This window comes from Pseudophryne corroboree, chromosome 8, assembly GCF_028390025.1.
Source record: "Pseudophryne corroboree isolate aPseCor3 chromosome 8, aPseCor3.hap2, whole genome shotgun sequence".
NCBI classification, from domain to species: Eukaryota; Metazoa; Chordata; class Amphibia; order Anura; family Myobatrachidae; genus Pseudophryne; species Pseudophryne corroboree.
In genome coordinates this window covers 415,866,464-415,875,286 of record NC_086451.1, presented here as the reverse complement: position 1 = coordinate 415,875,286, position 8,823 = coordinate 415,866,464, and the positions used below count along the sequence as shown (strand labels likewise).

General features: G+C 46.4%; 1 protein-coding gene across 3 annotated transcripts; it reads left to right on the top strand.

Annotated features, from left to right (window-relative positions):
* Nucleotides 1-273: 273 nt before the first annotated feature.
* HNRNPL (heterogeneous nuclear ribonucleoprotein L) lies at nucleotides 274-8,775 on the top strand. 3 transcript variants are annotated; one of them, XM_063937924.1, is made up of 14 exons: nucleotides 275-423; nucleotides 1,973-2,091; nucleotides 2,571-2,811; nucleotides 2,990-3,077; nucleotides 3,951-4,045; nucleotides 4,129-4,201; nucleotides 5,863-5,934; nucleotides 6,089-6,369; nucleotides 6,464-6,585; nucleotides 6,680-6,881; nucleotides 7,037-7,094; nucleotides 7,176-7,259; nucleotides 7,387-7,482; nucleotides 8,515-8,775. In XM_063937924.1, exons 1-14 carry the CDS (start codon nucleotides 310-312, stop codon nucleotides 8,571-8,573), a joined length of 1,704 nt encoding a protein of 567 aa, XP_063793994.1. In that variant the 5' UTR covers nucleotides 275-309; the 3' UTR covers nucleotides 8,574-8,775. The 3 variants fall into 3 exon arrangements, with proteins under 3 accessions (XP_063793995.1, XP_063793994.1, XP_063793996.1); XM_063937925.1 differs by lacking the exon at nucleotides 5,863-5,934 and having other exon boundaries at nucleotides 274-423; XM_063937926.1 differs by lacking the exon at nucleotides 7,176-7,259.
* The last annotated feature ends 48 nt before the right edge of the window (nucleotides 8,776-8,823 follow it).

Genomic DNA, 8,823 nt, shown 5'->3' with positions numbered 1-8,823 from the left:
ACTGTTAGCTTTTCTCCCTGGCCTTCACCTAGAGAGGCGACCAATCACAGTGAGGGAGGGCGGTGCGTATGCTTTGACCGACGTCTCCTCTGGCCAACGGGATCTCCAGTCGTTACAGTCCGCCCTCCCCTCACTGCATCCAATGAGTTGCCCTGCAGCGTGAGTGGCGTCGTCCACAAACCAATGAGCGCGGGGGCGACAGGAGTGGCACCAAGCTGGGCCAATCGCGCGTCGGCGAGTGGGCGGGGCGGCTTTGGTTTAGCCCCGGCGCCATGTTACAGAGCGCTCAGTCCCGGCGGATCTCTGAAGATGGCGGCAGCTGCAGCGGTGGGAGGAAGGTCAGCTTATTACGGGACTGAGGGTGGCCGTGCCCCGAAGAGAATGAAGACAGACGGATCAGACGACAACGTGGCGGCCTCGGCGGTAAGACGACTTCCTTGTGCCCGGGATGGGCGTGTGGGCTGTAAGCAGCACAGAGGGGGACTTACCAGAGCCTCCATTGGGCATGTGTGACTGGCTGCGGCCTACGCACACTGCCAGCTCGTACGCACAGTGCTCTAAGATACGGATGCATCGGGATTGTGGTCCATTTCCCTGTAGTTACTACGAGGAGCGCTGCTATGTGTGGCGCTATTGGTGCGAGGGCCTGCCGGGGGGTAACAGCTGGCCTGCTGGGTGATCCATCTCCTGCTTTCCCTGTAGGTAACACACATGGTGGCTCAAACACTAGAGCTCCCATCCACAGTCCACCCTATCCCGACTTTATTGCTCTATGTTCCACTTACTGTACACATGTAAGGTTTAATCACTAGTAGCGCAGGCTCAAGTCTGTAGCTGCATGTTTTTGGCATCCATAGGTTATAGGTGCCCAGATTTTGTAGTTGGGGCTGCTCTCACCCAAGTGATCCCATTGTACTGCTACTCTTAGCCAAGTGATCCCATTGTACTGCTACCCTTTGCTGGTTCCTATAACACCCGCCCACTTTTCCCAAGGTAGCACTGTGTGCATGTGTAACCTACATGGTTTTTATTATCCTTTATATGGTGCCACAAGGGTTCTGCTGCGCCCAATTACAGAGTACATAAACAAATAATCAAACACGAAAACGGCGTGTTAAAGTTGATGACCGTATAGGACAAGTACAGGGTAAATAAACAAACATAGTTACATCAGCACATGACACTGGAATAAGTATCAGGTGGCAGAAGACTGCTGGATTTGGTGCAGTTGAAGATTATTAAAGTAAGAAAAAGGATATGCACATGAGGAAAGAGGGCCCTGCTCGTGAGAGCTTACTTTCTAAAGGGGAGGAGTAGACAGACGGGGGTGACAGAGATGGGTTTGTCTGGAATACTGCAACATTAACTACTTAAATTGAAGTCACCTGTTTCTGGTATATATTCTCAACCCCCCCCCCCCCCCCATCTTTATGTGTATTGTTAATTGTGACTACTCAGACTATCCTAATGCATGTTGCTGGTTCTGTTGCTGTCTCCCCTTCAATACTGTGGAACATTAGTAATCAGATTCTGTAAAGGAAACTAAGCAACTGCTAGTTTACGGGACTACATAAAGGAATATTGTATTACTGGTGTACTTGGGTCCTGCTGTGTGAGTGCTTTCTAGTGAGGGGGTGTGTTTGGAGATATGAATGAAGTCTCTTGGAACTACAGCGTGAGGAGCGTTAAGCTGGTGAAGGCAAACAAAGGAGAGTCTGTTGTAGGGAAATGTTTAGCCACAGAGCCTGACATCCCAGGTGCCAATCTGCTGTGCATCTTGTGTCTGTCTTGAGGTGTCCATAAAGCTTCTGAGGACTTGTTACATTTCGTTCTTAGTGAGGCATGTTGCAGCGCTGTATTTATCCTGCTGTTCTAAAGCTAATAAAAGGAGCCCCAGTATTGGATTATCCTGTACTGTTTATTGGGCCAGTGGCTTCCAATGTCATACAAGATGTGTCTTCCTGTGCTTTAGGAAGGATACGAGGACCCTCACAAAACCCCGGCTTCTCCGGTGGTCCATGTCAGGGGACTGATTGACGGAGTTGTGGAGGCTGATCTTGCCGAGGCGCTCCAGGAGTTCGGTACTATAAGGTATGACCTAACGAGCATCAATCATGTATGTATGTAAACTAACTTATTGAAGGTTTGATGCTTATGTGGCTAGTAAGTCGTACGAAGACCAGGAAAAGTACATACATGTTAGCCTGTATTGATATGATTATAATGGGTTTCCCCTGTTCAGTAAACTCTAGATGATCAAATTTACCCTGTTGTGAGTTTAATTAATCTGGGGTGACCTTTGCCACCACCTGTCTTATCGCAGCAGTTAAACCATTTACTAGAACTTAATTATATAGAATTTAACCTGTATGAGCCTTGACTAGCTGCTGGTGTAAATAGTGTCTATGGTAACGAGAGCCGTTTTCTTAGCGTTAGTGGATTAATGGAAAATGAAGTATTCTGAATGTTAAAGTTTTTCCTATTTCCCGGCACCCCCTACTTATGCTGGTCTGAGGCATACGCTTTACATGTGACTGCATTCCCACATAATCCTTTCTGTTTCCCTGCAGCTATGTTGTAGTGATGCCGAAGAAGAGGCAGGCCCTCGTGGAGTTCGAGGATATCCTGGGAGCCTGTAATGCTGTAAACTATGCAGCGGACAACCAGATCTATGTGGCTGGTCATCCAGCTTTTGTCAACTACTCTACCAGCCAGAAAATCTCTCGTCCAGTGGACACTGGGGATGACTCCAGAGGGGTCAACAATGTCCTTCTGTTCACCATCCTGAACCCCATTTATTCTATCACAACGGTAAGCGCAGCTGCTGGGAGGGAATGGCCTGGTGTCCTACATCTGTTGTGTGCTCTGACCTTTGTTACTATAATTAACACTGAAATGTTAACAGCACTGCACTACTTTGTGTTACTAGAAGTTGCTTTCTGTGAGGGTACAAATGGCCTAATATAAATGTCTGACTTCTGTTCACTAGGACGTGCTCTATACCATCTGTAATCCATGTGGACCGGTCCAGCGGATCGTCCTCTTCAGGAAGAATGGCGTCCAGGCCATGGTGGAATATCCTTTCTGTGCTTCCTAATCGCCACTATATCGACCTGTCCCTCTTGCATAATGAGACTGCTAAATATAACCTCTTGGACATTATCATTCCGTCCTCTCCCCAGAGCAGTGTTACCTTGTCAGTCCTTACAGAAACCACTGGCATTAGTAGTAATGACTTAAGTATCTGTATTTCCACATCCTGCAAACCTGTTGCCATGGCATGCTGGTAGGATTCCCCATTCCGCTCGCATGGCACTCATTTACATCTTAATGGCTATTGTACATGCCCTTAAAGGCGTTGGGATTTCATGTGTAGTAACTGACTTTGTATGTATAGCATTAAAGGAATTGCATTGTGCAAGGAAAGCATAAGCTCTAGAGCATCTGAGATTAGACTGCTGTAGGCTTTCAAAAGCATTGTAGATACCCATAGTGTTCACGCTAGGCTGTTTTAGCAGGGCACCACGCCCTGCCTGGTTTTTTGTGTGGGGGGAGGCAAAATCCGCCGTGCCCTGCTAGAACAGCCGCCCGCTTCCTGCCCTACCAGTGTGTAAAGATGCTGTGTTCATGCGTGCAGCATTCATTCACGCTGTGAGAGTGCTTGGGGGGAAAGCGGTGCTGGGCATGCCCCCAACTGTGATTCTGCCCATGCCCACTGTTTTGTTGTCTGTGGGCTGAACCGCCCACTTTTATTACATAAAATGATCACACCCCTATTATGCATGGACATGCCCCTTTTCGGCTCACGGCTACGCCGCACACGCTTGTGCCCCCCACAGTCTGGTGCCCTGCTCAAATCCTAGCATGAAAACTATATTCCTGGGAAAAGCAAAATAACTTTGTAATTCCTTTTTACTAGCGTTCATTGTTTTCCTTAACCTTTTGTACATTTGACTCCGTACAAAGTGCCCAGCGAGCGAAGGCCTCCCTGAACGGAGCTGACATCTACTCTGGATGTTGCACTCTGAAGATTGAGTATGCTAAGGTAAGAGACTACTTATGGAGGCAATAATATGGCTGCCCACCCCAAGGTACCACATGGTGGTTTGTTTTCTTCTCTTTCCAAAGCCCACAAGACTGAATGTCTTTAAAAACGACCAGGACACCTGGGACTACACTAACCCGACCCTGAGCGGACAAGGTAACTATTTCCTTATTAATGTGCCTTTTATATACATGCAATATTCATTAGTCTGATCAAATGCACAAGACTGGCACGTCACACTCTGTAATGCCATTGCTTTGACTCCTGGCAACCAAGAAACTTGGTCCCTTGCTTCCAAACCTGCAGCTTTGTTGCTCAGAGTAAAGATCTAGTAGTAAGTGCATCTAAACCATGTAGTGCCTGTACAGAAATGCATTCACCTTTTAACCCCTTCCTCCATGTCCAAAGTGATTCTGGGTGAGTCGTTTGGCTCCAGACCGTTTCTCCCTAGAGCAAGCAATGGCATTACATGACCAAACCTAACACATTTCTTTTCCAAGGTACATACTAGATTCCATGTGCAGGGGCCAGCTCAGTGCTGCCTCAGACAAAGGCAGTTTACTCAAACTGAGCCGAGAGGTAGCGGTTTTGGTTTTCAGAGGCCTCCCCACTAGTTGGGAAGCTTCCCGGCTCCCTCTCGGGGTCCAGGACTGACAGGCCCTTGTCTGCACATCGTTTTATTAGACACACAGTGTAGTGAGACAGCACGGAGACACTCATCGCAGAAATACCAGGCCTTCTGCAGAGGTCACACACGGAGAACATCACATGGTGAACCCAAGAGCAAGTCGCTGAAACTGGGGCTTCAACAGGCATGTAACAAGTACAAAGATGCGCTCAATACGCTGCAGGCATGACCAGTACAGAGAACGTTCTCCACATTTACAGCAGACATTTTTAAAAGTACAGAGAAACTGAGTGCTACACGCCATAACCATGTATTTACAATGAACACAGTCATGTAACGGGCACAGAAGTGGGTCTGCACATGCCATGGCGGGCAGAAACGGGACATGCTACAACATAAACACCACGCGAGCCTCAAAACTACCCACCACAGGCAGTTTTGTCCTCGCCAACCAAGTCCAGAAGAGCCGAACATACCTCACACCCCTTCAAGATACAGGACGTGTGACGGGGGGCAGACAACAGCTAGCAGCATCATAACAAGAAAAAAACATGCACATGGAGCACACAGAACACGGAGAAACATGTTAGCAACATGTGAGCCTTTTACAGAATGCCAATTGTTGAGTTGTTTTTGCCGTTCAATGTAACTCATGACTGAAACCATGTGATGCAGGGTCGCTACGTGTGTATGGCGGGGCGGCACCTGTCAGAGCTCTGCTAACGCACACATGAGGTATCCAATGGTAAGCGAAATACAGATATGTTATTGTCACTGGGACCCATCTGTAAGTAAGTCTTTTCTCAATCTTTGTGCTCATTCTCCCCCCAATTAAATGTCCTGTGCTCAGTCAGACTTTGCTAATGGTTGATTTCGGGGATGGGTTGATCTGTGTATCAAGGTCCCTTTGTTGCAGAATGTAGGAGTGGCCCCTGGTTTGGTTTGGGAAGGTGTTGGAGGGATGTCAATGTTGCTGCCCCCCCCCCCCCCCTCTTTTTTTATTTTATTTATCTTTTATTGGCTAATATTTAGTGGGTTCATAGTACTCTGGAGACGGTGCTTCAAAGCCTTGATACACAGTTCTTTTAATCAGGGCAGATAGCGGTCACCCCATTTTTGATTAGACTGTGGGGCTTTGAAATTGGGATCAATTGGGGTATTTAGCCAACTTCTCGTTAAACGCTTTCAGGTGATGCCACAGGCAATCCTAACAAACGTCAGAGGAACCCACCATTGCTGGGAGACCACCCTGCAGAGTTTGGTTAGTATGGTACCGTTTCAGCAATAGCATTACACGGCTGAAGGAAAGCAATCTATTCACTAGACAATGTCCATATCAATGCCTTGGTGTTAGCACTCTCAATACGAACATGTGCACTGCTATTTTATCTGTGACCTCATGATGCTTTTCACAGCTGGAGGACCACATGGAGGATATCATGGCCACTACCACGAAGAGGCGTATGGCCCTCCACCCCCACACTACGAGAGCCGTAGAATGGGTCCCCCTCCTGTAGGAGCACCACGCCGGGGCCCGAGTCGCTATGGTCCTCAGTATGGTCACCCTCCACCACCACCCCCAGAATATGGCCCCCATGCAGACAGCCCAGTTCTAATGGTTTATGGCCTTGACCCCAGCAAGATGAATTGCGATCGGGTGTTCAATGTGTTCTGTCTATACGGCAATGTGGAGAAGGTAAGAAGGGGTCTACTGGAGAATTGGGTTGTCCCTGCTTGTGTGGTTAGGGCATTGGACAAGAGTGCGAACTACTAACTTTTTTTTTACTTAGGTGAAGTTCATGAAGAGCAAGCCAGGGGCTGCTATGGTAGAGATGGCTGATGGTTATGCTGTTGATAGAGCCCTCACTCACCTGAACAACAACTTCATGTTTGGACAGAAACTTAGTGTATGGTGAGTTACAAGCTAAGCCTATTGCTCTGCATCTGAGCTGAGTATGGACTACTTACTCCTAGGATGGTTACAAACTGTAAACTTCTATATCTAGTGTGTCAAAGCAGCAGTCTATTGTGCCTGGTCAGTCCTACGGCCTGGAGGATGGGTCATGCAGCTTCAAGGTGTTCAGTGGCTCCCGTAACAATCGATTCACTTCACCCGAGCAGGCTGCAAAAAATCGCATTCAGCAGCCCAGCAATGTCCTTCATTTCTTCAACGCTCCTCCAGAAGTGACAGAACAGAACTTCCTAGAGGTAAGAAAGGTGGCACTTAACCTGTCATTTCTTAGCCCAGTTCTACACCTGGTTTTTAAGCTTAGAGTGGTTGTATATCTTAATTAAAATTGCCGTAAAAGCTGTATGTAGAATTTCTTTGCATGTGTTGGCTTACCCTCTATCTTCTTTACTAGATCCATGATGAATTGGGTTTGAAGAAACCAGCTTCTGTGAAAGTATTTTCAGGAAAAAGTAAGTATTGCAGTAACTACACTTGTAAACACCCTCCCGATTTTAGTGCATGGTCCTAAATAACAAATTTTACCTCTATAGCTGGTAATAGAACAAGGCTGAATAACGGTACGCTAGTAGGTGAAGGTCAGGCTGCAGTAGTTTTACCTGAGCGTGGCAAAAAAGGTCAGTGCTGCAGCTCAACTTACCTGGCCTCTTGCGCGCCAGTTGCTTTCCTACACATTGCAGAACAGCTTGTTGCTGGAGTGTTCGCGTACACTTTAGTAATCTCATGGAACTATTTTGTGTTTAGGTGAACGAAGCTCATCTGGACTGCTGGAGTGGGAGTCCAAGAGTGATGCCCTTGAAACACTTGGTCTCCTGAACCATTACCAGATGAAGAATCCCAGTGAGTATTCTTAATTAGGGCATCTTCAGTCCTCTGGTGTCTAGGCAGTAGTGAACTACAATAGAAAAATGTCTTGAAACATCTGTTTTATAGCAGTACAGAACTGAGGTCTTCTGAAATGTTTGCTTGGCTTCCTTTCTAAAATATAAATTTTGGTTTTGTTAAGTTATCTTAAGAATCGCAAGCTAAGGAGCAGTAGCGGACTACTGCTTCCACCTCATTAGGCTGGGAGCGTACACATCCTACGTAGGTGCCGGGAAGCCGTTTCAGCTGCTTATCATATCAGCCCCCAAGATTCTTCTCTCTTCTCCAGCAGAACCTTTCTCAATGGTCTAATTTCTTTGGCAGCATGTCACGTGTGGGCTAACGAGCCTCTTTGTATGTTAATGCTGTGTTGAGTTATCTTCTTGTGACCCAAAGCATTGCCTTCATGGACTCCTGTGCCTTTGTGATTGCAATATTTATTGTGGAGACAGTTGACCAAGGATACGTTATGTGCTTCCTATCCATTGTATCTTTATTCCTTATGCTCCTTCAGGGTTGGCTGGTTTAAACCAAGTTTAAAAAAAAAAAAAATTAGGTTGTCTTAAGGCATATTCCTGGTATTCAACATGCTTGTGGTATGCATTTGAGTGAGCTGAACCAATGCAGTAAATTAATGCATGCAACAGATATATAGGTAGGGGGTTAATCAGACCAGAGGTACTAAATCTGCCTAGCATCAGCTAAAGCTGGGCATACACTAAACTGCAAGTTCTCAAATACGGTACTCAAGGCACCCCAACAGTCCAGTTTTCAGGTATATCCATGGTTCAGCACAGATGGATAAATCCTATTGATAGAGGTGCTAATTTAGTCACCTGTGCCCAAGCATGGATCAACTTAAAACCTGGACTGTTGGGGCGCCTTGAGGACCACGTTTAAGAACCTCTGCACTATACGATGGAGAGGGTCTGCCAGATATTTGTTTGGAATGAAAATCTGGTAATACATAAAAACAAATGATAATCAGTAATCACATTCTTCTTTCAGATGGTCCGTACCCCTACACCCTGAAACTGTGCTTCTCCACTGCCCAGCATGCATCGTAACCTCCAGAACATCACATGGTCACTCCCTCCCCGCCACTGATGTTTAGTTAAAGTTTGGCTCCTTGAGCTAGTTCTTATTTGGGTTTTTTTATTTTTAATGTATCTGTGCTTTTATTTAGCACATGTTAATAAAATGTTTGGGGACACTTGTGTAGTATCATTGATTTCATGATCCTTTGTTATTAAACTATCTGTTTAACAACTTTGTTTACTAGTGAATCTTAATTCAGTGGGAAGGATTCCCTTTCCA